This window comes from Aotus nancymaae, unplaced genomic scaffold (genome assembly GCF_030222135.1).
Source record: "Aotus nancymaae isolate 86718 unplaced genomic scaffold, 86718_ANA_hifiasm-v0.15.2.pri h1tg000124l, whole genome shotgun sequence".
In the NCBI taxonomy this organism is placed as follows: Eukaryota; Metazoa; Chordata; class Mammalia; order Primates; family Aotidae; genus Aotus; species Aotus nancymaae.
In genome coordinates, this window is record NW_026988539.1 from 1,998,623 (window position 1) to 2,025,815 (window position 27,193).

The 27,193-nt window shown below is 61.3% G+C and overlaps 2 protein-coding genes across 2 annotated transcripts; one reads left to right on the forward strand and one right to left on the reverse strand.

Moving 5' to 3' along the window:
- Positions 1 to 1,111: 1,111 nt before the first annotated feature.
- On the reverse strand, positions 1,112 to 3,989 carry FGF22 (fibroblast growth factor 22). Its single transcript, XM_012436357.2, has 3 exons — positions 3,782 to 3,989; positions 1,376 to 1,479; positions 1,112 to 1,306 (listed from the first exon to the last, which is right to left on the reverse strand). The coding sequence occupies exons 1-3, from the start codon at positions 3,987 to 3,989 to the stop codon at positions 1,112 to 1,114; spliced, it is 507 nt and encodes a 168-aa protein (XP_012291780.2).
- On the forward strand, positions 3,988 to 27,007 carry POLRMT (RNA polymerase mitochondrial). Its single transcript, XM_012435812.3, has 24 exons — positions 3,988 to 4,227; positions 4,872 to 4,939; positions 8,742 to 8,788; positions 9,634 to 9,939; positions 10,447 to 10,551; positions 13,862 to 14,481; positions 19,377 to 19,507; positions 19,712 to 19,898; positions 20,885 to 21,034; positions 21,363 to 21,527; positions 21,604 to 21,774; positions 22,019 to 22,243; positions 22,536 to 23,324; positions 23,800 to 23,922; positions 24,153 to 24,275; positions 24,474 to 24,653; positions 24,910 to 24,996; positions 25,098 to 25,211; positions 25,286 to 25,341; positions 25,577 to 25,675; positions 26,398 to 26,470; positions 26,566 to 26,657; positions 26,738 to 26,808; positions 26,907 to 27,007. Exons 1-24 carry the CDS (start codon positions 3,988 to 3,990, stop codon positions 26,954 to 26,956), a joined length of 4,272 nt encoding a protein of 1,423 aa, XP_012291235.2. The 3' UTR covers positions 26,957 to 27,007.
- Positions 27,008 to 27,193: the final 186 nt, after the last annotated feature.

Sequence of the window (27,193 nt, forward strand, 5' to 3'; positions counted from 1 at the left end):
GTCACCCCATGTGCAGACCCAGAGATGGGCCCATGGGGTCGCTGCCTGGCCCAAGGCTGTGGAGCGGGGGTGGACCTGAGCTCTGGGCTCTGCCCTTTTCTCTGGCTGGAGTTTGACTCCCAGGGCTGCAGGGAGAAGCCCCAGCAGAATCAGGATGTCAGGAGGGCGCTGGGCACCGGTGAGGCCGCCCCCACCCCATGGCTGGCCCTCCCTGCACCCTGCAGGATGGTGGCACAAAGCCCCCAGGCCTGGCCTGCACTGGCACGGCTCCTGCCCTCAGCTTCTGCCATTCCCGGGGGGGTCCGAGGAACACTGAGGCTTATTTCATCATTGAAACAATTTCAGATACTGCGAATTTCTGACATTGCTATAACGAAGGACCACACACTTGACAGATTAAAGCAAAACATTTATTTTCTGGCAGTTCTGGAGGGCAGAGTCCAAGATGGGTCCCACTGGGCTAATATCAAAGCAGGGCAGGGCCTGTCCCTCCCGGGGGGCTCCAGGGGCTCCCGCCTTTCCCAGTGTCTGGAGGCACCCGCATCCCTCGGCTGGGGGCTCTTCCTGCCTGTCATGGCCACAGCACAGCCCATTCCCATCTCTCTGGCTCTCACCCTCCCACCTCCTGCGTGGGGACCCCATGAGGACACTGGGGCCCCAGACCCCCCACCCCGATGCCCGCCTATCTCCGTCCCACCTGCAGGTCCTTTTGTCCTCGTCAGGCACCGCATCTGCAGATTCCCGGGACAGGAACGGCTTCGAGGTCTATGTCACCATCTCCCTGGCCCATTCCTCACCCTTCCCCTTCCCTCCTCTCTTCTGCCTTCCCCTGAGCGCTTGCCTCTGTGGGGCCCTGCCTGGGACGCCGCCTCCACCTTCCAACGTCCGCATCTTCAGCCCAGGAGGCGCTGTGTGCTCCTCGAGGTCCCATCTCAGGACCGGACCTGACTGGTGGCCGCCCGCCCGCCCCTCAGGCTGGGGCTCCTGTGCTGTGTCCCCAGTGCCTGCACACAGAGGGCACTCAGTGTTTACGGAGCCAGCAAGGGGACGAACAGGCGCGGCTGGGGCCCTTCACCGCTGGCCCAGGCACCTTCGGGAGCCTCTCGGGGCCTCAGGAGACCAGGACAGGCAGGAAGTGGGTGGACAGGTGGTGCCGCCGTGTCTGGCCGCCCAGCCGGGCCGCCCCCTTCCTGTCCAGTGCCAGGAACATGGGCTGGCCGTGGTGGCGCCAGCGCTGAGAGGCGTAGGTGTTGTGGCCGTTCTCTTCGATGCGCTCCCGGAACCTGCAGTCAACGGTGTAGAGCCGCTGACGGGGGTGTGAGGCCAGCCGACCCTCCCCACCCGCCCGAGTCGCCCAGCCCTGCCCGGCACTCACCGACCCGTAGAGGCGGCCCCGGTGGTTCATGGCCACGTAGAAGCCTGAGGACACTGCTTTGATGGCCACGACACCCACGCGTACAGAGCGGATCTCCAGGATGCCTGGGGGAGGCAGGGGGCAGGCAGGGCTTTGCTGGCTCACACCTGCTCACACTGGCATGAGCTCACCCTGAGCGCTGCTGGGTGTCCACCGTGCTGCGTGCAGGGTCCTCAGGACCACGACAGGCACCAGAAGCCCCCCCACCCTCAGACCACGATGGACACCCGGGACCACCCCTGGGACCACGAGTCCTCTCCCGACCACAACAGAAACCCGGGAGCCCCCTACCCCGAGACTGTGATGGACACCTGGGAGTCCCCCCAGCCTCCGGACCACGATGGACACCGGGAGCACCCCCCCAGGCCACGACAGATACCCAGGATCCTTTTGGGGACCACGAGGGACACCCAGGAGCACTCCTAGGACCTCGAGTTCTCTCTCGACTATGACAGACACCTGGGAGCCCCCCCCAGGACCACGACGGACACCAGGATCCCCCCAGAGACCACGACGGACACCAGGATCCCCCCAGGGACCACGACGGACACCAGGAGCAGCCCCAGCACTTGAGGGAGAAGCAAGGAGCAGTCGGAGGGAACGGGAGGTAGGATGGCCCCCACAAGCTGTAGAGAGCGCAGGGATTGATGAGGACCCCGTGGGAGAGCCCACCAAGCCCGTCAGCACTGTCCCTGCAGCTCAGCCCAAGAGCAGCATCTGTGCAGGGGTGTGGGGGGTCCTAGACACCCAGAGGGACACCAGGGGTGCAGGAACACGAGGGAGGTTGGGAGAGGGATGTGGGAGTCAGAGGGGCAGGGCCTGCCCGGACTGCTAACGGTAAATGGGCCCAGTGACAAGCGCCACCCCGTGGAGCCCCCAGTCCCGGCGCTGACAGCTCAGCAGCTCGGCCCACGCAGTCACTGGGACTCGGAGCTCCGGACTGGAGGCCGGGGATTTGTGGAACACCACAGGCATGCTTTGAGCGCTGACTGTATGCCAATTGTTCTATGCCCTCTGCACCCTACCAAGCCCACTCAGCAGCCCCAGGTGGGAGGTGCCAGCTGTGCCCATGTCGCAGAGGGGCAAACTGAGGCCCAGGAGTGGCAAAGCCAGATTTGGACCCATCATCTGTGGGTGGCCCTGGGTGAGCCCTGCCCCACCCTGAGCGTAAGTTTCTTGTCCAGCAAGGACCCTGGGCCTGGCCCACACTCCTCACCCACACTTGCTCACCCTGGTGCCTGCCGCTCCCTCAGCCAGGTGCACAGTTCTTCATGTGCCTGGCCGGCTCCCTGTCAAAGGGCAAGCTCCTCAGGGCAGCCTCCCGGCCCAACCTTCCAGAGCACATGGGAATGTTTTTGAGACCGTTCCGTGGCATCTGTCACCATCTCCCCGGCAGGGTGCCTCCCAGCACCACTGTTCTCTTCCCTGTGCACCCACCTGCACCCTGTTCACATGTCTAACTGCTCTGGGAGCCCCAGGACAGTGGCCATCTGTCACCGCTGGGTCCCCCATGCCCCGCACAGCACCCGTGAGGTGCCCGATGGGTGACCAGCGAGAGCATGCATGTCAGGAGAGCCCTCAGCTAGCCCTGACCCCATCACTGTCTCAGGCCACGCAGCGGAGCCAGGCCTCTGCCCTGGCCCAAGGCCACCCCGCCTGGCCATGCCCGCCACGGATGGACCGGCCCAGCCAGTCCCCCATCCGCCCTCGTCGCGTGCAGCCTAATGACGGCCTTGGCGCCCAGATGAAAGCTCTGGGAAGGGCAGGGGATGATTCAGGCAGCCGCCAGCGGCACTGGCCAGCGGGGACACCGACTCCCCTGGCCTCCAGGTTAGGCCCTCATCCCCTGCTATGCCTGGCTCTCCTCTCCTGCCAGTCCCCTAACACTGAGTGCCTGCTGTGTGCTGGGTAGGCCCTGGGGATGGGGACCGCGCTTCGCCACCCATCAGTGTGACCCTGGGGAGGTCCCGTCCCCTCTGTGGCCTCCTCGTCCTCACCTGCCACGTGGGGTGTCTGGGAAGAAGCAGAGGGGCCCCCGCTCAGGCTGCCTGACGATTTTGTGATGTCAGGGGTCCGGAGGTCAACCTGACCTCTGCCCCCATGCAGCCGGGCCAGCCCCAGCTCCTCTGGAGCCTCAGTTTCCCACCTGCAGATGGAGGGGACCCTCTCCACCCCTGAGCCGGGCCCCCCACTGCAGCCTTCGCTTTAACAGTCCAACCCTCCCACGAGGCGGGCTGCGTCCATCGCACAGTCGCGGGAAACTGAGGCCGACGCTGCACAGAGGAGCCTCCGGGACTCCCCCGCGGGCGCAGGTCACCGTCATGCCGCTGGCCGCCCCCCGCCCGGGCCCCGCCGCCCCGCACTCACTGTCCTGGCCGTGGCGCCAGCGGGTGCCCTGCACGCGGCCGCCCGGGTCCACGCGCAGGAAGAAGTGAGTGGAGGAGAAGAGGCGCCGCCAGCGCACGTCGCCCTCCAGGTGCGGGTAGCTGCGCGGTTTCCGCGGCGCGCTCGGGGTTCTCGTGGCGCCCCGCGCCAGCAGCAGCCAGGCCAGGCCCAGCCACAGGCGGCGGCGCATGGCCCGGAGCCCGGTCCGCAGCGGGCTCTTCGCTCCTGGGGTCCGCGGTTCTACCTTCTCTCGGCGGGGCCAATGGGACGCCTCGGGGGCGGGGCCCGACAAAGGAGCTGCCCAATGGGGGTGCCTCGGGGGCGGGGCCGACAAAGGCAAACCAATGGGGCGCCTCGGGGGCGGGAGGGGGCGCGGCCGTGAGGGACGCTCGGCCTCCGCGCGCGTGTTTGTCTCGCGGGGCGTGTCCGTGAGTCAGCCGAGTCCCCGGGCGGGCTAGGACCTCGGGCTGCGGGGACAGGAGGGTGAGACGCAGGCCGCAGAGACCCAGAGGGAGACAGAGACAAGAGACGGAAAAGAGAGACAAACCACCCAGACGAGGAGCACGGGGAAGATGGCAAGGAGAGACGCAGACGAGAGACAGGCGACAGATGGGGTGCCGGGGGACAGAGGGACGGGGAAGGTCCTGCCCGGGAGAGACGCAGACGAGAGACAGACAGGTGGGGTGCCCGGGGGACAGAGGGACGGGGAAGATGGCAAGGAGAGACGCAGACGAGAGACAGACAGGTGGGGTGCCGGGGGACAGAGGGACGGGGAAGGTCCTGCCCGGGAGAGACGCAGACGAGAGACAGACAGGTGGGGTGCCCGGGGGACAGAGGGACGGGGAAGATGGCAAGGAGAGACGCAGACGAGAGACAGACAGGTGGGGTGCCGGGGGACAGAGGGACGGGGAAGGTCCTGCCCGGGAGAGACGCAGACGAGAGACAGACAGACAGGTGGGGTGCCGGGGGACAGAGGGACGGGGAAGGTCCTGCCCCCGGCAGCCCCCACCAGCCAGGCTCCTGGGCATGCCGTGGTAGGACCCCCCCCACCCAGATGGTGCTTTCCTGAAAGCCAGGCTCACCAGAATTGGGGATGCAGGTATATGAGCAGCTGACGGCCGGGGACCTGTGTTTGGGCAGGTAGGTGGCGGGAGGGAGGATAGCCAGGCAGACCTGTGGGTAGCTGGCTGGCAGGGCACATCGGAGGCGGCAGGAATGCGGCGGCCCTGTTCACACCCACACTTGCTCCTCGCTTCAAGCCACGCCCCAGGACCCACAGGGAACCACCCAGCAAGGTGGTTGGCCGCCACCGCTCCCCTGCCTGCCCCATGCCCTGGGCCCCAAAAGGTGAGCCCAGTGCCCCTCACAGACTCACAGCCAAGAGGAGGCATTGACAAGTGGGGAAACCGAAGCCTGGGGTACAGCGACCTCCAATGTGGGGACACAGGGCACAACCCCAGATTCCATTCCCTTCCCTTGGCTCCCAGCAGCCCAGTCCTGGTCCTGCGGCCACAGCCCCAGGTGGCACACGCCTTTAAATAGCACCAGGGTGAAGACATGATGACCAGCTTGTCCTGCCGGGGAACCCTCTGCAGGGACAACCGGTCCAGCTGGACACCGGGATGCCTTCCTCGTGGCTCAGCGATCTCCTGACCCTCTCTTCCTGGCTTAGGCGGGTCACACAGAGGGTGTGGCAGGTGCCACAGTCTCAGGGCCCTGCTACTGAGATGAGGTCAGGGTCCCCGTGTCTGAGGTCCAGCCTGGCCTGGCTTCCCCCACTAGAGCCCTGTGGCTGGCACCCCAGGGACCCTGCAAGCCTCACTCCACCTCCCCAAGCTTCAGTTCCGCCTCTGTAAAATGGGCCGGTAAAGAGCCATCTGGAGGAATAAAATGAGACCCTCCACGGAGCACGCTGGGCAGAGGGCACAGCAGCAGGCACTGAAGAAACGGCCTCCACCTTCTCGCCAGCAGGAGCACAGGTCTTCCTTCCCGGAAGGGTGATCTGGGGCCCTGTGTGGAAGGACAGGGTATGGGACACACACCTGGGAGGCCGGCCCCACCGCAGGCTTCTGTTTCTTTAATGACTCCTTGAAAAGTTCATTCATATACCACAAAATTCACCCACTTATACCCTGTGGCTCAGTGGTTTTAGTACCTCACAGAGCTGTGCAACTACCACCGCCGTCTAGTTCCAGAAAATTCCATCACCCCAAGAAGAAGCCCCTTCCCCATCAGCCGTCACTCCCCATCCCCTCTGCCTGCCCCCGGCACCCACACATCCCCTTCCTGCCTCTGTGGACAAGCCTGTCCTGGACATTTCATATAAAGGGGATCACATGCTGAGTGGCCTTCTGTGTCTGGCTTATCTCACTGGGCGTGGCGTCGTCAAGGTGCATCCCCGTTGTGGCGGGCATCAGAGCCTCGCTCCTTTTCACACCTATAATCCCAGCTGCTAGGAGGCAGGGGCGGGAGAATCGCTTGAACCCAGGAGGTGGAGGTTGCAGTGAGCTGAGATTGCGCCTGGAGCCTTCAGAAGCTGGGAGAGGCAGGAAGGAGCCTTCGGGGCCTCTGGAGGGAGCAAGGTCTGCACACGCCTTGATTTCAGCCCAGTGTTTCCTGATTTAGGACTTCCCGTTTCCAGAAATGTAAGAAAATGAATGTTGCTTTGGCCGGGCGCAGTGGCTCACGCCTGTAAGCCCAGCGCTTTGGGAGGCCGAGGTGGGCGCATCACAAGGTCAGAAGATCGAGAACCGTCCTGGCCAACAGGGTGAAACCCCATCCCTACTAAAAATACAAAACATTAGCTGGGCATGGCGGCACACGCCTGCTGTAGTCCCAGCTACTCCAGAGTCTGAGGCAGGAGAATCGCTTGAATCCGGGAGGCAGAGGTTGCAGTGAGCAGAGATCGTGCCACTGCACTCCAGCCTGGGTGACAAAGTGAGATTCTGTCTCAAAAAAAAAAAAAAATAGAATGAATGTTGCTTTAAGGCACCGTTTGTGGTCATTTCTCACAGGGTCCACAGAGACCTGGGGCCGGCCCCTTCCATCTAGCGATTCTCGACTTTCTGGGGTTTGTTTTGTTTTGTTCTGGTTTTTTATTTTATTTTTTTGGGACAGTCTCCCTCTCTTGCTTAGAAGGGAGTGCAGTGGCACAATCTCGGCTCACTGCAACCTCTGCCTCCCAGGTTCAAGTGATTCTCCTGCCTTGGCCTCCCAAGTAGCTGGGATTACAGGCACATGCCCCCATGCCCGGCTGATTTTTGTATTTTTAGCAGAGACGGGGTTTCACCATGTTGCCCAGGCTAGTCTTGAACTCCTGACCTCAGGTGATCTGTCCGCCTCAGCCTCCCAAAGTGCTGGGATCACAGGTGTGAGCCCTCATGTGCGGCTGAGAGTAACTTTCTTGCTGCTAAGAATCGGGAACCTGGCTCTTGGGGAAACACTGGTTTAGGGGGTCTGATGTCTCATCAAACAGAAGAAAAGACTAACCCATAAGGGATGGTGAAATAGTTCAGAAGTCTTGGTTTCCACCTAGGTTCCTGGCTCTGCCAGCCTGCAGGAGTGCAGGGGATGTCTGTAGGTCTTGGGACACCAGGCCCTGCTCATTCAGGAACAGGAAGGTAACCCCAGTAGTGAATGAGGTCTGAGGTCACAGCCCGCTGGGGCACCCTGGGGTGGACTGAGGCGGGTGAGGGAGGATGCTGCTATCTGTTGAAAACATTCCCAGCCAGTGGCATCAGCGCGCCCAGGCTGGCGTGGGCAGCAGCGTCTGGAATGTGCCGTAAGGAGGCTGCCAGGCGCTTCCAGAGTGAGGTCCAGTCCTCATTCTGGGCTGATGGGGAAAGTGATGACAGCTTGAGCCGAGGCCTCCCAAGCCCCAGTGTGGTCGTCCCCAGCCCCACTCTGCTCAAATTGCTCCAACGTTCACACTCGTTCCTGCCTCAGGGCCTTCGCACTTGTTTTGTTTTGAGACAGGGTCCTGCTCTGTCACCCAGGCTGGAGTGCAGTGGCATGATCTCAACCCACTGCAGCCTCAACCTTCTGGGCTCAAGTGATCCTCCCGCCTCAGTCCCCCAAGTACCTGGGACCACAGGTGTACACCACCATGCCTGGGTTTTTGTTTGTTTGGTTTTGAAAGGGAGTCTTGCTCTATCACCCAGGCTGGAGTGCAGTGGGGGGATCTCCACTTACTGCAACTTCCGCCTCCCAGGTTCAAGTGATTCTCCTGCCTCAGCCTCCCAAGTAGCTGGGACTACAGGTGTGTGCCACCACACCCAGCTAATATTTTGTATTTTTAGTAGAGATGGGGTTTCACCATGTTGGCCAGGCTGGTCTCGAACTCCTGACCTCATGATCCACCCTCCTCGGCCTCCCAAAGTGCTGGGATTACAGGCTTGAGCCACTGCGCCTGGCCCTTTTTTCCCCCCCTTTGGTAGAGACTGGATCTCACTATCTCAGTTGCCCAGTCTGGTCTGGAAATCCTGGGCTCAAGCGATCCTCCTGCATCAGCCTCCCAAAGTGCTGGGATTACAGGCGAGAGCCACCGGACCCGGCCCCCGTTGCACTTTTTATTTTTTGAGATGGAGTCTCGCTCTGACATCCAGGCTGGAGTGCAGTGGCGAGATCTTGGCTCACTGTAACCTCTGCCTCTGGGGTTCAAGCGATTCATGTGCCTCAGCCTCCTGAGTAGCTGGGATTACAGATGCTTGCCACCACACCCAGATAACGTTTGTATTGTTACTAGAGACAGGGTTTCACCCTGTTGGCCAGGCTGGTCTCAAACTCCTGACCTCAGATGATCTGCCTGCCTTAACCTCCCAAAGTGCTGGGATTACAGCATGAGCCACCGAACCGGCTCCCCTTTGCACTTGTGACATCAGCTTGGAACGCAGTTACCCCCAGATATTCCTAATCTCACCCTTCACATGCCATCTGCCCCCAGAGCCGGTGCTCCCCGCTCTGGGCTGTTCCCCCAGCTGAACGACACAGGTGGGCACGCCTTCCAGGTTCCATTCTAAAGCTCTGGCCCTGCTTGTCCTGGGGAGGATCACGGGGAGACCAGGACAGGCTCCGGGCCCCGGGGGTTATTTCATTCCCGTGACCTTGCCCCACTTAGCAGGTGAATCCACGCCCGCTGCTCCATTCTGCCCCTGCCCCTGAGGGCTTGGGGACTAGAGGGTAAACTGATGCTGGAGGCTGGAAGTCTCGTGGACTGGGGCTTTCTCTCCTTCCAGCCTCCCTGAGGTCGCGCGTGCTGTGTCTCCGGCAACTTGGTCGACTGCTCTGAGCCTCCGAATCCTCCACGAAGACGGGATCCTAATAGCTCTTACCCCAAAATTGTCATTGGAGCAATGAAGGTTGCGGACAGGAATCTCTAGATTGCAGACGCTGTCCTCATTATAATATGAGTATTCCATTTATTTTTATTTATTTATTTTTTTAAAGACGGGGTTTCACCATGTTGGCCAGGTTGGTCTCAAACTCCTGACCTCAGGTGATCCACCCACCTTGGCCTCCCAAAGTGCTGGTTACAGGCGTGAGCCACTGCGCCCGGCCTAGATGAGTGTTCCAAAAAAACCGGGGCACGGTGGCGGCGTCTGCAACCCCCACGCTTTGGGAGGCCGAGTGGTGAGGATCTCTTGAGCCCAGCAGCTCGAGGCTGTGTTGAGCTATGATCACGCCACTGCACTCCAGCCTGGGCCACACCACGTCCAAAAAAATAAAAAAAAAAGAAAAAGAGAAAGCATGTCCCGGGTTGAGGTCCTCGCGAAGACAGCCTGAGAGTCCACCCCCAGTTACCACGGCAATCTATCTGTCCCGCCCCCTCCTTAAAGACAGCGAGAGGAGCCAATCCGAGCGTTCCACTAGCGCATGCCTTCGCGCCTCCGGGCCCCGCTGCATCCTGGGAGTTGTAGTTCTGGAGGTGCACTTCCGGCCGCGGCGTCCCTTTGCGGCCGCCGTCGGCCACGAAACTACAACTTCCGGTAGGCGGGGTGGACGCATGCGCAGGCGCCGGCTGCGGCGGCCGGGGCGGCCGCTCGGAGTCTCGAGCGTGATGGCGGTTCTCTGGGGTCGCGGTGTGGCGCGTCTCGGACGGGGCCTGTGGCCCTCCGGCCGCCCAGGGCTCCCCACCGAAGAAGGTAAAGCGAAGGGAAACGGCCAGGCAGCCCGGGGGCCACGCCGCGGCCGCTCCTCCTCGTGCGGCCGTGATGTTTGGCTTTTCTGGCTCACGGGGCCCTTTGGCGCTTTGACCTTTGCCCTTTGCGGCTGGGTGTGCGGAGTCCACCGACCGAGCCCCGCTTTCCCCCGCCCTTGCCCGCTCTCCCGGCTGAATCTGCTCAGTGCACTCTGACCTTCGACTCGTGCTGTAGCCTCCTGACCCCACGTGTGGGGTTTAGGGCTCTTAACCTTTGACCCACTGCACCTGGAGTGCGGGGAGCCCTTTCTCCGCGGTTCTGCGCCCGTGTTCGCCGCGGCGGGGCCCTTTCCACCTTCGCTCTGTTAGTTCGTTTCCGACTTCAGGCCCGTGCTCAGCGAGTTTCCGCCGCGGTTAGGGCTCTTTTTCCCTTCCACCTGTGGCTTCTGCCCTTACGGAGACGCCCGCCCATACGCCCGGCCCGCCTCAGCCGCCCTCGTCTCTCCCGCAGGGACCCTCGGTGGCCTCTGCGGCCCCAGGAGGAGCTCGTCCGCCAGCCCCCGGGAACAAGACCAAGATCGCAGGAAGGACTGGGGCCACGTGGAGCTGCTGGAGGGTGAGCGCGACCCAGCACGGCGAACCCGGGAGAGGAGAGTCCGCTCCCGGCTGCCGGGAGGAAAGGCGGAGGCTCAGACTGAGACAGGCTGAGGGCGCTCTCCACCTCTCCGGTCCCAGGACCCGCCCAGACGGCGTTGCTGGAACCTCCCGCGCCGCTCCTGGGCCCGGTCCTTGCCGAGCAGGCTCCTAGGGCTCTCATAATCTCCCCTTCCCAGAACCTCACCAGGTACCCCCCCTTTGCAGGAACACAGGTGAAGCCCAAGGTTATGTCTGGAGAGACCCCCACCCCCGCTCCCACCAAGGCCACATGTGCAGAGCCAGGACGTGAACCCTGAACTGATTCCGCTTGCCTGCCCTGGCTCTCTGGGGGTGGGCGCCTGATGGAGCCTGGATGACTGCGGGGCCTGTGAGGGACAGCCTGGGTCCAGCGGTGCCAGGTCCTTGGCCTGGCCTGGCCCGGCCCGTGGTGTCGGAGGGAAGCGGGGGTTCTGTGTGCTTGCTTCCACCGGTGCTCCTGCCCCACCTCCTGAATGTGTCCATCAGCCAGCCAGGGGGAATGGGAGAGCCTTTGAAAAGGGAAAAAACCAGCCGGGCGCGGTGGCTCACGCCTGTAATCCCAGCACTTTCGGAGGCGGAGGCAGGCAGATCATGAGGTCAGGAGATCGAGACCATCCCGGCCAACATGGTGAAACCTCATCTCTACTAAAAATACAAAAATTAGCCAGGCGTGGTGGTGTGCGCCTGTAGTCCCCGTTACTCGGGAGGCTGAGGCGGGAGAATTGCTTGAACCAGGGAGTCGGAGGTTGGAGTGGGCCAAGATCGCGCCACTGCACTCCAGCCTGGCAACAGAGCGAGACTCCGTCTCAAAAAAAATTGATAATAAAAATAAAAAGGGAAAAAAGCCTATTACAGAAAATTCCAGCGTACTCGAGACGCAAGCTCAGGGAACCAGCAGCTTCACCGGGAACCTCGTTTTCTCTCTTGCTCATCCGATACTTCTTTTGAGACAGCGTCTCACTCTAGCCCAGGCTGGAGTGCAGTGGTACAGTCTCAGCTCACTGCAGCCTCTGCTTCCCTGGTTCAAGCGATTCTCCTCCTGCAGCCTTTTAAATAGCTGGAATTACAGGCGTGAGCCGCCACACCCAGCTAATTGTTGTGTTTCACCGTGTTGGCCAGGCTGGTCTTGGAACCCCTGACTGCAGGTGATCTGCCCGGTTTGGCCTCCTAAGTGCTAGGATTACAGGCATGCGCCACTGCGCCTGTAAATATGTTTTTTGAGACAGGGTCTCACCCACTGTCACCTGGCTGGAGTTTAGTGTCAGGATCACAGCTCTCTTTGTCTCAGCCTCCCAAGGAGCTGGGACCACAGGCGCATCACCATTCCTGGCTGTTGTAAATTTTTTGTAGAGACCGGGTGTCGTTGTGTTGCCCAGGCTGGTCTCAAATTCCTGGGCTCAAGCAGCCCTCCCACCTCGGCCTCCCAAAGTCTCCGGAACACAGTGATCCTTCGTGCCAGGCCTTGGTTGGGCTTTCATGTGTGACACGTGCCCCCCCGCCAGACCTCGTCACAGCTTCACGTGTTACCCATCTGATGTGATGGCAAAACCAGCTCTGCCCGGGTGCCACCTCCTCGGCAGGAAACCAGTGCCCGTGCAGCCCCCCACGTCACTGCATTTTCTTCTCAACGCATTCCAGCCTTACAAGCGCTCACCACTCAGCGTAGCTCCTGAGTTTTGGAGCACTCTGAGGGCGGACATCACGCTTGTCTTTTCATTTTATTTCAGCAATTTCTGTTTTGTTTTATTTGTTATTTGGGGGTGCGGAGTTTCACTCTTGTTGCCCAGCTGGAGTGCAGTGGCACGGTCTCGGCTCACTACAGCCTCCGCCTCCCAGGTTCAAGCGATTCTCCTGCCTCACCTCCTGAGTAGCTGGGATTACAGGTTCCTGCCACCAGACCTGGCTAACTTTTTGTATTTTTAGTAGAGACGGGGCTTCTTCGTGTTGGTCAGGCTGGTCTCGAACTCCTGACCTCAGGTGATCTGCCCACGTTGGCCTCCCAAAGTGCTGGAATTACAGGCATGAATCACCACACTCAGCTCAGTAATCTTTTTTTTTTTTTTTTTTTTTGAGATAGGGTCCTGCTCTGTCTCAGGCTGCAGCATGGTGGCATGATCATGGCTTACAGCAGCCGGAAACTCCTAGACTCAGGTGATTGTCTCACCTCAGCCTCTGGAGTAGTTGGGACCACAGGTGCACGGCCCTCCACCTGGCCCATTTCAACACTGTTTTTTTGAGATGGGGTCTCGCTCTGTCGCCCATGCTGGAGTGCAGTGATACGATCTTGGCTTACTGCAACCTCCGCTTCCTGGGTTCAAGCAGTTTCTGCCCACAAGTAGCGACGTCAGGCTAATGTTTTGGATTTTTAGTAGACACGGGGTTTTGCCGTGTTAGCCAGGCTGTTCTCGAACTCCTGACCTTAGGTGATCTTCCTGCCTCGGTCTCCCAAAGTGCTGGATGACAGGTGTGAGCTGCAGTGCCCAGCCCGCAGTAGATTTGCGATAAGTCTTTCTTAAACAGACGTAAAATGATTATGCTTTGACTGGTTGGGAAAAGTGTGACCTGAGGCAGGATGAGCAGGAGCCTGTGTTCCGCTGGGAGCAGTGGCTCAGCTTTTGCTAGCTCAGCGTCCACCAGTGTAGACTTGGGGAGCATAGGAGCGTGTGCGGGGTGGCCCCCACCAGCTGAGGGCCTTTCTGAGGCAGGGCGAGGAAGCAGGCAGGCTGCCAGCTTCAGGCCACTGTTGAGCCGGGTAGCAGGCCGTTCAGGGTCCTGGGAGCCTGTGCAGAGGCCTGAGCCAGACAGTGGGGCCGTCAGGGCTGGAGTGAGAGAGGCGCAGGAGCAGGTGAGGTGGGGAGCCAAAGGACCACGTGGATCCATTTTGGAGCCTGGAGGATGCCCTGAGGAGCAGTGGAGGGAGGGGGCAGAGACCCTGCGGTCCCGGGCCTGAGCACCTGGGTGCTTAGAGTGGCCGGTGGCCGGGAGGCGCGGTGCAGCGGATTCTGGTGGGAGCTTGTTTGGGCTGCTGAGTTTCGTGAGGCTCGGGTGGAGAGGTGTGGGCAGGGCGGTGGGGTGCGTGTGTCTGGAAAGGAGCGGGGCGACCTTAGGACGTCGGCATCGGCAGGTATGTGGAATCCACACCTCGGGACACAGTGAGGTCAGCCGCCTGTACCTCCTGGCCCAGCTTGGGGTGTGGAGAGGTCGCTGCTTGCGTGGGGGTCCCTCACGTCCTCGCCCTCTGCCCCTCACAGTGCTTCAGGCGCGCGTGCGGCAGCTGCAGGCTGAGAGTGTCTCGGAGGTGACGGTGAACAGGGTGGATGTGGCGCGGCTCCCAGAACACGGCAGCGGAGATGGCGGCCGCCAGCCCCCCGCGGAGGTCCAGACGGGGGCCGAGGGCGCCACCCCGGCGCTCTTTGTCCACTGGGCGAAGAGACTGGACAAGGATAAGCGCATCCAGCAGATGCGCAGGCAGCGTTTGGAGAAGCAGCTGCAGAGGCGGGCGCAGAACCCGGGCTTCTCGTCGGAGCCCAAGCGCCTGCACGTGGAGCCCCGGCTCCTGAGCACGCAGCTGACCACCTGCCTGCAGGGCTGCAGGCGAGAGGTCCCCGAGAGGCCCTGGGAGGAGCAGCTGGCCCGGGTGCTGCAGGAGGCCCCTCGGAAGCTGAGCCTGGACAAGAAGCAGGGCCAGCAGCTGAAGACCCGGTTCGCCAACAGGCAGCAGAAGATCCTGGCCTTCCTCAAGTGCTGTCTGCTCACCGGCCACCAGTCCCTCGCCCACCACTTGCTGGTCACCCACCACAGCCAGGGGAGGAGTCAGAAGCTGCTCACGCTGGACATGTACAACACCGTCATGCTGGGCTGGGCGCGGCAGGTGAGTGCAGCGGGAGCCGGAGCCGGGGACTCGGCCTCACACCGGCGTCTCTGCCAGCCCTGTGGTTCAAGTCCTTTGTTTTGCATCTTAATAATCCTTTTAGGCTTTTCAAGCACAAATCACATGTGACTCGCAAAGTATATTTTGAAAGTGACCCAAAAAGTAGGGAGGAATTCTGCTCCTATCTTCACGCGTTTCCTTCCGGCCTTTCTCGGGCCTCGTGAACCCGCCTGGGCAAGGGGTGCTTTCGGCCCCTGGGAGCAGCCTGCAGACCCCTCCTGAGGAGGAGGCTGTGGTGTTGGGGTTTACCTGGCTCTGTTTCTGGTCTCCTGGGGTGGAAGGTGGGACTGCTGTGCTGAGACCTTTGTGAATGTGGGTGTTGGCCACAGTCACTTTCCCTCTGAGCACAGCTTTAGCTGCAGCCCATCCGTGTCCCCTTTGTGCTTCATCTGGAGCATTCTCTAATTTTCCTGGCAGTTTTTTTGTTTCCGTGTTCTTTTTTTTGAGACGGAGTCTCGCTCCGTCACCCAGGCTGCAGTGCAGTGCTGTGATCTCGGCTCACTGCAGCCTCCACCTCCCGAGTTCAGGGAGTTCTCCTGCCTCAGCCTCCCGGGTAGCTGGAACACAGCTGTGTACCACCACACCTGGCTAATTTTTATATTTTCTTTTTTTGGAGACGGAGTTTCGCTCTTGTTACCCAGGCTGGAGTGCAATGGCGCGATCTCGGCTCACCGCAACCTCCGCCTCCTGGGTTCAGGCAATTCTCCTGCCTCAGCCTCCTGAGTAGCTGGGATTACAGGCACGCGCCACCGTGCCCAGCCAATTTTTTGTATTTTTAGTAGAGACGGGGTTTCACCATGTTGACCGGGATGGTCTCGATCTCTTGACCTCGTGATCCACCCGCCTCGGCCTCCCAAAGTGCTGGGATTACAGGCGTGAGCCACCGCGCCCGGCCTATATTTTCATTTTTATATTTTTAGTAGAGATGGGGCTTCATCGTGTTGTCCAGGCTGGTCTCAAACTCCTCACTTCTGGCGATTCTGGCGCCTCGGCCTCCCAAGGTGCCGGGATGACAGATGTGAGCCGCCGCGCACGGCTGGGGATTCTCCTCTGACCCATTGGTTGTTAAGGAGGGTGGTGTTTTCAGAGCCTTTCAAGAGAGAAGACGTACCCAGCATTCTCCCACCTCATGGTCCTTCAGCCCTCATTTGAGAAACAGCGGTAAAAGACTGTCTGATATTGGGGTGAACCTGGGATGTTTTCGTAACGTTAAGACCAGTTCGTGGTAGAGAACTCGACGTGCTTTTTTATTAACGCAGCAGGCAGCAGTGCCCTTAGCACGAGGCCCAGTGGACCGCTGCCGAGTTCACTGTTGCTGCAGGTGTACTGGACCCTGGGATCCCGAGGATGAGAGTCGTGTGTTTTCACTCCAAGGTCACAAGCTCCCTAATCCTAATTCCCTCAGCAGAGAGCGGGCACCGTAACTGGACGCTTTCGTGATCAGCCTTGGGCTGTAGCAGAGTGTCCTAAACCTGGCCGCTCATGTGGCCGAAATTCACTGTTTCTCAGCACTGGAGCCCAGAAGTCTGAAATCACGGTGTCTGCAGACCTGAAGTCTCTCCAGAGGCTCGAGCAGAGGGTCCCTCCTGCCTCTGCCGGCGTTTGGGAGCGGCCAGCAATCCGTGGTGTGGCTTGTCTTGTAGAGGCGTCACCTTCATCTTTGCTTGTTTTGTTTTTCTGAGATGGAGTCTGGCTCTGTTGCCAGGCTGGAGTGCAGCGGTGCCATCTCAGCTCACCGCAAGCTCAGCCTCCTGAGTAGCTGGGATTACAGGTGTGCACCACCATGCCCAGATAATTTTTTTTTTATTTTTAGTAGAGGCGAGGTTTCACCATGTTAGCCAGCCTAAGGCATTACTTTTATCTCTTGTTTTTTTTTTTTTTGTTTTTTGTTTTTTGAGATGGATTCTCACTCTGTGGCCCAGGCTAGGGTGCAGTGGCATGATCTTGGCTCACTGCCGCCTCCACCTTCCAGGTTCAAGCAGTTCTCCCTACCTCAGCCTCCTGAGTAGCTGGGATTATATGTGCCCACCACCACACCCAGCTAATTTTTGTATTTTTAGTAGAGACGGGGTTTCACCATGTTGACCAGGATGGTCTCGATCTCTTGACCTCGTGATCCACCCGCCTCGGCCTCCCAGAGTGCTGGGATTATAGGCATGAGCCACCGCGCCCCACCTAATTTTTGTATTTTTAGTAGAGACGGGCTTTTGCCAAGTTGGCCAGGCTGGTCTCGAACTCCTGACCTCCCAGAGTGCTGGGATTACAGGCGTGAGCCACAGCTCCCAGCGATGTATTCTAATGAACACCGTCCAGTAGAACTTTCTGTGATGTTGGGAATTTTCCACGTCTGCTGGTAGCTGTGTGTGTCTCCTCAGCACTTGAAACGAAGCTGGCGAAAGGGAAGGACTGAGTATTTAAGTTCAGTGACTGTGTGGCCAGTTGAGGTATACCGGCCACACATAGCTGAGGCCACTGGCTGCCGTCATCTGGACAACTGCCCTAAAACTCAGGTCTCTGGTTGTGGCCACCTCATGTCACAGCATTTCTTGAGCTGGGCTGCAAGACGATGGGGTGGGAGGATATTGGGGATTTTTTCCCTTTGGAATAGTCTGTTAGAGTAGAAGACAACCACTTCTGGGCAGCCACTGGGTCAGAGGAGAGATTGCCCCGAACAGGGATCTGAGGAAGAACGAATGTGAGGAAAAAATTAAATTAAAAAAAGAAAAGAAATTGCAAGGGAAATTTAAGACTACAAGGCTGGGCCAGGCACGGTGGCTCCCACCTGTAATCCCAGCACTTTGGGAGGCCGAGGCGGGCAGACGACCTCAGGTCGGGAGTTGAAGACCAGCCTGACCAACATGGAGAAACTCTACTGAAAATACAATATGAGCCGGGCCTGTTGGCACGTGCCTGTAATCCCAGTGGCTTAGGAGGCTGAGGCAGGAGAAAGGCTTGAACCCGGGAGGCGGAGGTTGTGGTGAGCCGAGATAGCATCCCTCACCTGGGCAACAAGAGTGAAACTCCATATCATAAAAAAAATACAAGGCTGGGCAAGGTGGCCCATGCCTGTATTCCCAGCACTTTGGGAGGCTGAGGCAGGATGATTGCTTGAGCCCAGGAGTTTTAGGCTAGCCTAGGCGACCGAGCAAGACATCTCTCTCTACCAAGAAAAAGAAATTAAATAAAATTAAAAAAAAAGAAGTAAACTATGAATTGTACAAACACTTGGAGGTGGCCGGGCACGGTGGCTCACGCCTATAATCCAGCACTTTGGGAGGCTGAGGTGGGCGGATCCCCTGAGGTCAGGAGATGCGCGACTATTCCAGCCAACACAGTGAAAGCCCATCTCTACTAAAAATAAAAAATTGGCTGGGCGTGGTGGTGGGTGCCTGTAACCCCAGCTACTCTGGAGGCTGAGGCAGGAGAATTGCTTGAATCTGGGGGCCAGAAGTTGTAGTGAGCGGCTGGGCATAGTGGCTCACTCCTGTAATCTCAGCATTTTGGGAACTGAGGTGGGTGAATCATGAGGTCAGGAGTTTGAAACCAGCCTGGCCAACATGGTGAAACCCCGTTTTCTACTAAAAATACAAAAAATTACCTGGGCATTGTGGCTGACGCCTTTAATCCCAGCTACTCTGGACGCTGAGGCAGGGGACTCACTTGAACCCGGGAGGCGGAGGTTGCAGTGAGCTGAGATGCCTGGGCGACAGAGTAAGACTCTGTCTCAAACAGAAACAAAAAAAATCACCATGTTGCATAGACAGTGCAGATAGTTCTAGTTGTTTGTTCAACAGACAAAAAACAAGCTCTTTAAATGCGTGGGTCGGATATTAAAAAAAAAAGAAGTTGTAGTCAGCTGTGATCACGTCCCTGCAGCACTAGAACCTGGGCGACAGAGAGAGACTCTGTGTCAGGAAGAAAACAAAGAAAATGCAGACGTCTACCAGAAGTTCTGGGATGCAGCTAAAAGCAGTGCTCAGAGGGAAATTTATAGCCAGAAGATGGCTACATTAAGAAAAGTGATGGCTGGGCATGGTGGCTTATGCCTGTAATCCCAGCTCTTTGGGAGGCTGAGGTGGGTGGATCCCCTGAGATCAGGAGTTCAAGACCAGCCTGACCAACGTGATGAAACCCCGTTTCTATTAGAAATACAAAAATTAGCCAGGCATGGTGGCGTGCCTCTGTAATCCCAGCTACTCTCTAATCGGGAGGCTGAGACAGGAGAGTCGCTTCAACCCAGGAGGCAGAGGTTGCAGTGAGATGAGATTGCACCACTGTATCCAGCCTGGGCAACAGCGAGACTCCGTCTTCAAAAAGAAAAACAAAAAGTGAAACAGTTCAGACCAGATTCATCACCTTTCACCTGAGGAAGCTAGGAGAGGTCTCATTAACCCTAAAGCCAGCGGGTGACAAAGGAAGTTACAAAAATTAAAACAGAAATGAATGAAACAGAAGGCAGAATCCCCAGAGAACAGCAAAGCCACGTCCTTTGAACAGAGCAGCACGGTCGGCAAAGCTGTAGGCAGGCTGTCCGCAGAAGGGTCAGCTTTAGGACCCCACGTTGGGCACATTTGTATTCTCAAAGAAGGAAATTTAAAAACACTGACAAGCCTCCTCCCAGAGAAAGGTGAGCCTCCCACAGCCCCACCCGGCTGTCCATGCGGCCTCCACAGCCTCTGCAGTGGAGCCTTTGCGTGAGAATCTTAGGGGGATGTGTCTCCGTCGGCCCAGCTGGCCCCTCCTGAGCTGGTGGCTACAGGGAGCGGTCTCCAGGGAGCAGGGGTGATGTGGACGTTGGGCCCATCCCCCAGACCCTCGCCTGGCTTGGTCCCCAGGGCGCCTTCAGGGAGCTGCTGTATGTGTTCATCATGGTGAAGGATGCCGGTTTCAGCCCGGACCTGGCCTCCTACGCGGCTGCCCTCCAGTGCATGGGGCGGCAGGACCAGGACGTTGGGACCATCAAAAGGTAGGCCCCACCCCACTTCCACGTTCCTGGCGGGACTCAGGTTCTGGGACGGTGCCTGGGCTGGGGACTGGGGACCCCCGAGGACCTCACAGCCTCCCAGAGGCCTGCAGGATCAGCAGGAGGTGGTCAGGCGGCGTCCCCCCTTCCGTGGAAGCCCCGCGTGGGGCTGCCCTGTCCCCCCAGCAGGCCTCTGCTGTCCCGCAGGTGTCTGGAGCAGATGAGCCAGGAGGGGCTGAAGCTGCAGGAGGTCTTCACCGCCGTGCCCCTGTGCGAGGAGGAGCGGGCCGCTGTCCTGAAGGCCGTGCTGAAGGCCAAGCCCACCTTCAAACTCCCGGAGCGGCCGCCATCCCCGGTCAACACCTCAAAGCTGCTCAGGGACGTGTATGCCAAGGTGAGCCGCGGCAGGGCCCAGCAGACACACGGACTTCGGTCCCACAGCTGCCCTGCGCGGGTGCTAGGGGCTCACCTGGGCAGGGCCCTGGGTTCCTCTTGTCCTCCCAGAAGACTGAAGGAGCCAGAGCTGGGACGGTCTTGGCCCTGAGGGTGTGGGCGCGTTTGAGTGGGGCCACCGGCTGCAGGCACTGGGCTTGTCTTTGACTGAGGCGCGATCCATCTGCCATAAAACTCACTCTCAAAGGTGTAATTCAGCGATCTCAGCATATTCACAGTTGTCTAGTTCCAGAATGTTAGGTCATCCCAAAAGGAAGCCTCGTCCCCGTCGGCCGTCACTCCCCGTCCCCTCCCCAGCCCCCGCACGCCCTCTCCCCGTCTCTGGATCGGCCTGCCCTGTGCATTTCATAGACATGAGACCACACACCGCGTGGCCTTTTGTGTTTGGCCTCTCCCGCTGAGTCTGGCGTCCTCAGTGCATCCGCCAGGCGGCCTGGGTGAGGGCTGAGTCACGCTCCTGTGTGCGGACGGCCGCGCTGTGTCCGGCGATGGTTGCCTGGGCTGTTTCTGCTTCTCGGCTACTATGAGTCATGCGGCTGTGAACGTTTGTGTACAAGGGATTTTTCTTGTAGACGTGTGCCTTTGATCGTCAAAGCGCTGGGCTTTGGTTACTATTTTTAATTCATCTATTTCTGGATGGGTCACACAGTTCCCAGTTTGAGGAGAAAATGGCCATCATCTGGGGGTGCAGTGAACTGTCTCCCCAGGCTCTGCCGGCTCCCAGCACCGCCCCCCCATGGTGCCCAGTGTCCCGTCCCGAGGGGCCGACTGTCGCCTTGTTTGTGCCAACGGCACTGTGCCCACCGCCCCTGACAGCCCGCCTTCCCCGGCGTCAGCGATGGCAGCAAGCAATTTGCAGGGGACGCGGAAGCAAGTGCAGGGTCCCCTGGGGCCGGGTCACCAGGCCTCACTGCCCCGTCCCTGCAGGATGGTCCCGTGTCCTACCCGAAGCTGCACCTGCCCCTGGAGACCCTGTGGGACCTCTTCAAGCAGCAGCTCCGTGTGGAGCTGGCCAGCAGCGTGCGTTTGAAGTCCGTGGAGAGGCCTGTGGCAGAAAGCAAGGAAGTGAAGCGTGCGGTAGGGACTGAGCCGTGGTCCCGCGCGTGTCCCCGCCCCACGGGCTAAGCTCCGCATTGCTCGTGCCCTGGTCTGGCCATGCAGGGCGTGGGGCGTCAGCCTGGTGGTTGCTCGGGGACGGCTCATGGTCCCGAGGTTGGGTCTTGGCCGTGTCGCTGCCGTTCGCCGTCTGCGGCTTGTGCTCTCGGCTGCCAGGCGCACAGAAGCCGGCAGAGGCCAGCCCAGGGCAGGAACTGCCTGGAACGTGCGGCAGGGACCTTCCACCGACCTTGAAGCCTGGGTCCCGTCAGCCGCCACGGGGCTGACCGGGCCCGTTCGTCCCCCGCAGCGGGAGACCCTGAAGGCCCTGCGACTGCAGTGGGAGAAGGCGCTGTGGGAGGCGCTGCAGGAGACCAAGGAACGCCTGGAGCGGGAGGCGCACACGGGCTTGCCCTCGATGTTCCCGTTTCTGTGCCTGCTGGACGAGCAGGAGATGGTGCAGATGCTCCTGCAGGTGCGTCTTCCTCCGCGCGGCCGGGTCCCGGGCGGGGCGGGCAGGGAAGGCGGGCCCTCACGGTCTCCTCCCGCAGGCCCTGCAGGCGCTGCCCACCCAGGGCGAGTCCTTCATGGGCCTGGCCCGTGACCTGGGTGCGCGCACTTTCGGCCGGCACGAGGTGCGGAGGCAGCAGTTGGGCGGCCAGGTGGAGGCGCTGAAGCGGCGGTACAGGCAGTACCTTCACCTGCTGGCCTCCGACTCCAAGGTGAGCCCACCCCTCCTGCTGCCGGGGCGCGGTGGCTGGGCGTTCTCCCTGCCCCTCCGACTCCGAGGTGAGCCCACCCCTCCTCCTGCCGGGGCGCGGTGGCTGGGCGTTCTCCCTCCCTGGGGCCTCTTCCTCTCTACGCTGGGGCTGACGGTGCCACACGCGGTTGGGAGCAGGCACGGGTGGCGGGGTGTCCGGCTGGGAGGCCCCGGTGCCCAGCTCGCCAGACCGCCCCGCCCCACAGGTGCCTGAGCCCTGCCTGCCGCGGCAGTACTGGGAGGCGCTTGGGGCGTTGGAGCCCCCGCAGGAGCAGCCCTGGCCCCTGCCGGTGCAGGTGGAGCTGGGTAGGCTGCTGGCAGAGATCCTGGTGCAGGCCACTAAGATGCCGTCCAACCTGGCCAAGCCTCGTGACTGTTCCCGGCTCGTCCCCCTGCTCTACCACGTGTACTCCTTCCGCAACGTCTATCAGGTGCGTGCGCTCTCTGGGCCACCGGTGCTAGGCAGCAGTGCCCTCCTGAGTTTGGGGGTTGGGTCCTCTAAGCGGTGTCTTCATCTCAGCGCGGCCGTCGGCACCTCCCGGGACTTGAGACACACAGAGGGTCTGCACGGCTGTCTCTCCGTTTCTAGAGGTGGCTTCTGTTGTGGGAAGCCGCACCGTTTCCTGTTGGCCGGGGAGCCAGCCCCTCTCACCCAAGTTTGAGGGGCGGTGGCAGCGAGGCTCCAGCCCTGGGGTCCTGACCTGTACACCTGTCCCGCCCCAGATCGGCTTCCTGAAGCCGCACCCGGCCTACGTGCAGCTGCTGGCGACGGCCGCGGAGCCCACACTGACCTTCGAGGCGGTGGACGTGCCCATGCTGTGCCCGCCGCTGCCCTGGACCTCGCCGCACAGCGGTGCCTTCCTGCTCAGCCCCACCAAGCTGATGCGTGCGGTGGACGGCACCATGCACCACCAGCGGCTGCTGGAAAACTGCCCACCCGCCGCGCTGCACGGCGCCCTGGACACGCTCACCCAGCTGGGCAACTGTGCCTGGCGCGTCAACGGGCGCGTGCTGGACCTGGTGCTGGAGCTCTTCCAGGACAAGGGCTGCCCCAAGCTCGGCGTGCCGGCCCCACCGTCCGAGGTGGCCCCACCGCACGAGGCCCCCCTGCCTTCCAGCACCGGGCTGGTGTGCAAGGCCGAGCTGCGCCGAGAGCTGGCGCGCTCCCTGAAGGAGGCCCGCGAGATGCACAGCCTGCGCGCGGACGCGCTGTACCGCCTCTCGCTGGCGGAGCACCTGCGGGACTGCGTCTTCTGGCTGCCGCACAACATGGACTTCCGCGGCCGCACCTACCCCTGCCCACCGCACTTCAACCACCTGGGCAATGACCTGGCGCGGGCCCTGCTGGAGTTCGCCCAGGGCCGCCCGCTCGGCCCGCACGGCCTAGACTGGCTCAAGATCCACGTGGTCAACCTGACGGGGCTCAAGAAGCGCGAGCCGCTGCAGGTGCGCCGGGCCTTCGCGGAGGAGGTGATGAGCGACATCCTGGACTCGGCAGACAATCCCATGACGGTAGGGGCGGGACCCAGGCGCCCACCACACACTTGGCCTTGTCCCGTGTCCCCCGCCCTCCTCCCCAGGCGCCTCTGGGCACACTTGCCGCAGCCCCGTCCATCCGCAGCCTGCACGTTCCTTCCGTGGCTGTGGGGACTCGTCCAGCCACCTCCCCATCTCTTACCCACGTGGGTCCCGTGCTCCCTTCTCACATGTGCGTCTCCCCGCCCCCCGCCCCCGTGTTCCTATGTCTCCATACCACAGCCCCCCAGCGGGCTGAGCGACTCCACCCGGACCTCACTGTCCCCTGGCCCTCACTGTCCCCCCGTCCCTCACTGTCTCCCGGCCCTCACTGTCCCCCCGGCCCTCACCGTCCCCACGTCCCTCACCATCCCGCGTCCCTCACCGTCCCGCGTCCCTCACCGTCCCCCTGTCCCTCACCGTCCCCCGGCCCTCACCATCCCCCAGCCCTCACTGTCCCCCGTCCCCACAGGGCCGGAAGTGGTGGATGGGCTCGGAGGAACCCTGGCAGACGCTGGCCTGCTGCATGGAGATTGCGAAGGCTGTGCGCACCTCCGACCCTGCCACCTACGTCTCCCACTTCCCTGTCCATCAGGTGAGCTGGAGGGGTCGGCCCCGAAGCCGTGTGCACTGGGCCTGGCGCTCGACTCGAGGGGTGAGATTTCACCTTCCTTGTGGTATCTTCTCAGGGAGGCTCTCACGGGGCCAGCCGACCCGCCTCTCCCAAGAGCATGCAGGCCCCTAGTAATGGCTTCACCTGGGGGCTTGGTTGGGGCCCCTACACGTCCCTGAGCCTCAGTGTCCCGTCTGCGCTCCCCCCTCCAGGACGGCTCTTGCAATGGCCTGCAGCATTACGCTGCCCTGGGCCGCGACAGTGTGGGTGCCGCCTCTGTGAACCTGGAGCCCTCAGACGTGCCGCAGGACGTGTACAGTGACGTGGCCGCGCAGGTGGGGCGTGCCCTCCTACCTGCCTCCGGGGGCATCTTGGTGTGGCGGGCATGTGGGCCTGGAGTGTCTGCCCACACGCCCCTGCCTTGGCCTGTCCTGAGAATGTGGTGGGGCTGGGGGGTTCCCAGGCAGATGTTCAGGGGCTCCATGGGTGCCCTGTGGCCCCTGGGCTGACCTGCTCCCCAACCCGCAATGCAGGTGGAGGTTTTCCGCAGGCAGGATGCCAGGCGCGGCTCGCGGGTGGCGCAGGTGTTGGAGGGCTTCGTCACCCGCAAGGTGGTGAAGCAGACGGTGATGACCGTGGTGTACGGGGTCACCCGCTTTGGCGGGCGCCTGCAGATTGAGAAGCGCCTCCGGGAGCTGAGTGACTTTCCCCAGGTGCGCCAGGCCTCAGCATTGGGTCCCTGTTGATTTCATCGCCTTTTAAAAATCTGACGGTTTCACTGCCGCTTGAAAATGAGATGGTTTTGCCCCAGACCACTGGCTGCCTGCTAGGGCTGGGGAGTCTCTCGCCGACCGCCTGAGTGTCAGGCCCCAACCCCTGGGCCCTGGGCCAGTTGCTCTGTGCAGTGGGAGAGGAGGGTGTCTACGGGCCGCCCCTGAGGGACCCCCTCCTGCCGACCACCCTCTGCAGGAGTTCCTGTGGGAAGCCTCCCAGTACCTCGTCCGCCAGGTCTTCAGGAGCCTGCAGGAGATGTTCTCGGGCTCCCGGGCCATCCAGGTGCGTTCTGTCCTCTGTCCCTGCCTGACCAGGGCTCCCCGACCAGGTGGACGGTAGCCCCGGCCTGAGCTCCCCGCCCTGAGACGGCCTGTGTTCCGCAGCACTGGCTGACTGAGAGCGCCCGCCTCATCTCCCACATGGGCTCGGCGGTGGAGTGGGTCACACCCCTGGGCATCCCCATCATCCAGCCTTACCATCAGGAAATAAAGATCAAGGTGAGTGCTCCACGCCGTCCCCCTGCTGTGCTGGGCCTCGGGCGGGACTCACAGGCCCCTTCCTTTCCCTTTAGCAGGGCGGAGGTGGGCTTCAGAGCATCTCCTACTCTATCAACGCAGACAGCAGCCTGTGAGTTGGGGGCCTGGGCTGGGGAGCTTGGGGGGCACCTGCAGTGGAAACGGGTCAGTGTTTGGAGGGGCCCAGGCTGTGGAGATCACGGTACCCACAGTGGAGAGACAGTGGCCAGTGAATGAGGGAGGTGGCCTGGGCTGGGGCATTGGTGGGGGGAACCCACAGTGGAGACAGCAGTCAGTTAGGGGGTCCCTAGGCTTGGGGTGCACTCTGACCCCCATTCTATCCCCAGGAAGCCCAACAAGCTGAAGCAGAGGAACGGGTTCCCCCCCAACTTCATCCACTCGCTGGACTCCACGCACATGATGCTGACCGCCCTGCACTGCTATAGGTGGGCGTGGCTGGGAGGCGTGGGCGTGGCTGGGAAGCGTGGGCGTGGCTGGGAGGCATGGGCGTGGCTGGGAGGCGTGGGCGCTGCTCTCCTCCCAGTGGCCTGTGTGCCAGCCTGTTCTGGCTATCAGGGCACAGCTGACGAGGCCAGGTCCAGTAGGGGACAGTGCTGGAGGGCAGGGACTGGGGGGAGTGGATCTACTGTGTCTGTGAGGCCTGTGCAGAGGCTCTGAGGCTGTGCTGTGTGCCGGGGACAGTGGGGCACGCCAAACGTGCAGGCCCTGTGAGCTCCCCTCCACCGGGGTTCCTGTGGCCTGATGGGGCGAGTGGAGTGTGGCTCTGCCCCTTCCTGTTGGGCGTTTCTAGGTGGGCACTGCAGTGTGTGGTCTGATCTGTGGCATGTGGAGGTTATTCCAGCAGAATTCACCAGCCATGGGGGCTGGGAACAGCTGTGATGTGGGGGTGGTGGCCGCGGCAAGAGGGGAGAACACAGCTGCCCTTGAAGCTCAGGCTGGTAGCGGCCTGGACGGTGTCGGGTGTGGGGCAGAGAGGCTTTTGAGAACCTTTGAACGGCCTGTTTGGGGCAAGGCCTGGAGGCTTGGAGTGGGTGGGCTTCCCTGGACCTCGAGTGGAGGGGGCTGAGCATCGGAAGGTGGGGGCACAGGGCCAGGACGCTGGTTGCCGGGTGCCCCTCGCCTCAGGAGCTCCTCTGCTCTGCCTCAGGGAAGGCCTGACCTTCGTCTCCGTACACGACTGCTTCTGGACCCATGCAGCTGATGTCCCCATCATGAACCAGGTACCGCCCCCATCCACGCCTCATTGCACCCATGGGTGGGGCCCAGACCGTGCCTGATCCCTGGGAAGCCCCTCACTCCTGACCCCCCTGGCCAGGTGTGCCGGGAGCAGTTCGTCCGCCTGCACAGCCAGCCCATCCTGCAGGACCTGTCCAGCTTCCTGGTCAGCCGGTTCTGCTCCAGCTCCAGGTGAGGTGCCCCCCCAACCTGGCACCCAGAACCCCCTCCTCGCTGCCCTCAGCCTCACCCTCCCATGCTCCCTGACCCAGGCCCCAGAAGCTCTCCCAGCGTCTGGAGGACAGCAAGCTGAGGGAGACGCTGCTGGCAGTGCCCAAACCAGGTATGGTAGAGGGCGGCCTGGCATGGGTGGTGCTCACTGCGGGGCCGTCTCGCTGCCCGCAGCCCCTGCCCATGTCCCCCGCTCTGCTTCCTCCACAGGGGCCTTCGACCTGGAGCGGGTCAAGCGTTCCACGTTCTTCTTCAGCTGACATCTCGTGGTGCCATTGTGTAAATAAAATAAAGCTCCTTAGCCACCCGCCGGAGCGGCTACCTTCAGCGAGGGTGAGCACCCAAGCAATGAGACGCGGGCAGGCTGGGCGCCAATGCGGTCGTTTATTGCGCGGAATGGGGGTGTGGGGGTTAATGGGGCGTGGGAGGGCATGGCTGCCTCGGCTCGTCAGTACATTCATCACGGCGGCGGGACCCCAGCCTCGCCCCCGCGCCCT